This window comes from Phodopus roborovskii, unplaced genomic scaffold (assembly GCF_943737965.1).
Source record: "Phodopus roborovskii unplaced genomic scaffold, PHOROB, whole genome shotgun sequence".
NCBI lineage: Eukaryota > Metazoa > Chordata > Mammalia > Rodentia > Cricetidae > Phodopus > Phodopus roborovskii.
Genome location: NW_026125820.1, coordinates 907,187 through 911,582, shown reverse-complemented (window position 1 = coordinate 911,582; position 4,396 = coordinate 907,187). Strand labels below are relative to the sequence as shown.

Here is a 4,396-nt window from a genome sequence, read left to right as displayed (position 1 = left end):
ACTGCAGTGACCTGGGGCAAGTCACTGCACCTTTCTGCCCAATGGGGTAAAAGGAGGCTGGGTTCAGCAGACACTGAGCGGGTGTACTGCAGATGCGGGCCAAGACACCACCCTGACCCACCACCAGATGGCAGAGAGGGCTGGAGGTGGATTTTTAATAGTCAAGTACAATGAGAAGGGAGAGGAAGGAGCTATACAAGCTGCTGCTGCTGCTGCTACTGCTTGGTGGCGGCCTTGTTGGCCAGGTCCTTGGCCTTCTCTGTAGCTGCCAGCGCTGTCTCCTTTGCTTTTTCTCTGGCCTCTTTGGCTGTCTCAACCAGTATTTTGGAAGGGGCCTTACCTTGTAGCTTGGCCAAGATGTTCTCAAAGCCTTTCATTGTCTTGGTCACGTTGCTTTTGAACCGAGCAAGACCAAACTCCTGGACAGTTCTGGAAATGCCAAATAAGCTAGAGGAGACCCAGGCTTCCCGACGGATTTCGGCCCAGCCGCTGTTGTCAGGGTTCATGCAGTAAACACACCGTTCTTCCACCACCATCAGCCGGGTGTGGTTGATGTTCCAGAAGGCAGCGAACACTTGGTCCCAGAAACTTCGGAGCACGCTCTGGCCCAGGAAATACTTCACCATCATCCTGACCAGGGCAGGCTCAGCACCCACGCAGCATCAGGGTGAAGAGCCCCGGGGGTGGGGGGCACAAGGCTCGGTGCACGCCCGCCAGGCTGGCAGCTTAGTCTCCAAGCGCCTCGCCCAGGTCCCTACTGCCGCCATGAGGGGACTACGGGCAAGAACAAATCTTTAAGACGCCCACTGTGAGGCCAGGCATGTGGTGGACATCTTTAATCCCAGCACTAGTGGTGGGATTAGTGGTCTGCATTAGTGGTCAACTGGTCTACAGAATGAGTTCCAGGACAGCCAGGGCTACACAAAGGAACCCTGTCTCAAACTCTGAAACAGTTAAAAAATAAAAATGAATAAAATTAAAAAGCTTACTGTGATATACAGACAGAATTTTAAAACTAAGCACTTAAAGATCAGCAGGTTAAAACATCAGGGTGTTAGCAACAAATTTAGCCTGATAAAGTTTTTTGCAGTTTTGGGAGGCAGAAGAAAACACTAGGGCAGTAACAGTAGTAATGTCACTAGTGAGTACTCATAATGTGCCAGACCCTGAGAAAGGATATGTTCAGACTGTGTCCTTTGTCTTGACACTCTGATAGTTGGAGATGAAGACCTGGTCAACTCCTTTTCACACATCTCCCCTTCAAAGCTCTCCCCAGTTTCAAGATCATACTGAATTTCACAACTTGTCTAATGCCAAAACAAATGGAAGTGGTATGACTATGTTTGCATTCTTTGTACTACACTAATAGTCTAAATTAGTGCAAAAACATACATTTAAAAAATTTTTTACAAAGTTTGAGTTTCATTACTCTGAGGATCTTCGCAAGAATCTAAAAGCATGGAGAATGAAAAGGAAGCTGTCACCAAATGGAAAGTACTGAGCTTTGAAGAACTACAAGCCTCTTAAAACCAGCATTCTAATTGCAAGGGATATAGGCACTTTTCAGAATAAAGTTTACTTTTCCAACTTATAGAAGTATGTATGTGTTACAGAGTACTAGAACACAGGTAAAAACAGAAATAAGCAAAAAATCATTGGTAACCTTGTACCTGCCACCCAGAGCATCATGTGTGTGTTGTCTTATTTATTTTGGCTCTTACTATTTAAATCACTTTATGTTTTGCTTTCCCCACTTGTATTAAACACTTCTCTTTTCTGAAGTTTATTTATATTAATCTACTTACATTAACCTATTTATTTCCAACAACCATCCTATCTGGTTTACATAATGTTTCCATCATCCTATAGGGAAGGTAACTGTTTTGTTAAAATTACTATTGCTGCAATGAAACACCATATTTGAAAGTAACTTGGGGAAGTGAAGATTTCTTTTTTCTACACTTCCATATCCTTGTTCATTATCTAAGGAAGTCAGGGCAGTAGCCTAAAGACAGAAGCTGATGAAAAGGCCATGGAGGGCTCTGCTACTGGCTTGCTCCTCATGGCTCGTTCAACCTGTTATCTTACAGAACCCAGGACCACCAGCCCAGTACTGGGCCCTCCCCCATGAATCACTAATTTAAAAATGCCCTACAGGCTTGCCTATAGCCCAATTTTCTTAATTGAGATTCCTTCTTCTCATATGAATGTAGCTTGTGTGAAGTTGACATAAAACCTAGTCAGAATAGTAACTGAGGCAGAAAAGGGTTAATGACTTGCTCAAGGTTATAAAGTTTAGTACATAGTGCAGTGGGATTCAGAAACAACATGGCCCAGAATCAATACTCTAAACTGTATGGCACCTGTGGTACTCTATCCTCTTAAATTTACAATATGGACAAGTGGGCTATTATCTAACATTTTAAATCATGTTACAATATATATTTTCATAGACATCTGAGGCACTGCTCTAAGCCAATTCAGAAAGCAAAAACCCTTACCATTCCAGCAAGTTCCATTTACTTTCAGCTGGCCAACAACAGCTGTAGCATCCAAATGACTTGCATTTCATGACCCAACTCACTGCTCCACCTCCCCATGGTATGGCTTTCATGTGGCCCTCACCTGTCCACTCCATTGCCATCTGCAGATTTCAGTAGATTCCAACTACTTTCACACTGCATAAAGAGCAAGCTAACACTCTGAGACTGTTCCCTGTGACCCCCAGTTTTTATGTCTGGAATAGCTTGATGATTAGCTTATTTGTTCCTTATCTTTTAAGCTTGTACTATTACAGAACAAAAAGACGACAGACATCCTGTAAGGTTGGAGGAATTCACAACCAAAAGGGGTGACAGCCTGAGTGAGCAGGTAACAGTGTACTTATTCAGTAGCTTCAAAGTTCCTATCATCCAAGGACCCATTTAAATCAAAACAGAAGGACAAGAAGAAAACAGAAAGACAAAAATAACAAAAAAGTAGACATCAATAAGCTCAACTCATTTTCTAACCACCAGCAGCACCATAGAAAATACATTTTCCAACTAAAAATGAACGATCAAAACATATGAAGAAGATATTTGGGGTTGGATGTAGGTCAATTGTAAAGCCTCAAATGCACAAAGCCCTGCGTTTGATGCCCAGCACCACCACAGCCACACACTCACCCCCAAATCACAGGAGCTGTGTTTTGTTCTGAAAAAAATGTTTATACATTCTAAAAGCATACCTAAATTCTACTTATTGATCAAAAGCTATAATAATTATAAAACTAAATCTCTGAACAAGACACTTTCATAGATGGAAATGTTGAAAGCAACAAAAGAAGCAAAATTTAGAACAGAGCTGGGTGCTGGTCGCACACGCCTTTGATCTCAGCACTCATGAGGCAGAGGCAGGTGGATCGCTGTGAGTTCAAGGCCAGTCTGGTTTACAGAGTGAGTTTCAAGACAGCCATGGATATACAGAGAAACCCTGTCTTGAAAAACTAGAATATATTAAAAACATAAAGAACAACTATTCATAAGATATTCCAACTAACTATAAAATTATAATATATCTAGATTCAAATTTCTACTATACTTTGTATTTATTTGCTAAATGCTATCTCATATATTTAAAGATTTAAGAGGAACTTGGTTTATCTGAAGCCCTCAGAGCTCACTCACCATCTCCATAAGAAGCTCTGATTCTACTTCTGCTCATTAATACAAATACTGCATTTTAAAAAGCAGTTTATCTGCAGAATCCTCAAACTAACTGGCTGTTTGCAGCCTTGAAAGCAGTTCCCACCTCTACAGAACTTTCCAGCTTATACCATGACATCAACAGGCTCACACTGTACAGGACCCATTCTAAAGACAGCTCCCTAAGGTACCTTGTTTTTACTATTTTGGCTTGAAAAAAGAACTGAAAGAACACTTACAAAATTAATATAAGTTTGCTTTCTTATATACCCCAGGACACGTGACACAGTGGGCTGTACCCTCTCACATCAATCACCAATCCATAAACCACCCCATAGACTTGTCAATGGGCAATCTGATGGTGGTACTTTCTCAATTGAGGTTTTCACTCCTCAAATTACACTAGTTTGGGTCAAGTTAACAAAAAAAAAAAAAAAAAAAAAAAAAAACTAAACAGCATAATACAACACCAGCCAATATCAAGTACTGCAGACAAATCATCAGTGAATATATATATAAAAACAAACACGTAGGAGTCCACAGGATGGTAGTCAATTCCCTTTATTAAATACCTAAAAAAAATATATCTAAAATACAAGATTTCTTTTTAACTTCTAGGGCTCCAACCTTTATATAAGAAAACCAGTATATTTTGTAGTAAATGGGTAATTGTGGGAAAGGCAGCACAAGTGAGATTTGTACAAAGGCAT

General features: G+C 40.8%; 1 protein-coding gene across 1 annotated transcript; it reads right to left on the bottom strand.

Annotated features, from left to right (window-relative positions):
• Positions 1-215: 215 nt before the first annotated feature.
• LOC127217760 (PRELI domain-containing protein 1, mitochondrial-like) lies at positions 216-629 on the bottom strand. Its single transcript, XM_051178761.1, has 2 exons — positions 341-629; positions 216-307 (listed from the first exon to the last, which is right to left on the bottom strand). Exons 1-2 carry the CDS (start codon positions 627-629, stop codon positions 216-218), a joined length of 381 nt encoding a protein of 126 aa, XP_051034718.1.
• Positions 630-4,396: the final 3,767 nt, after the last annotated feature.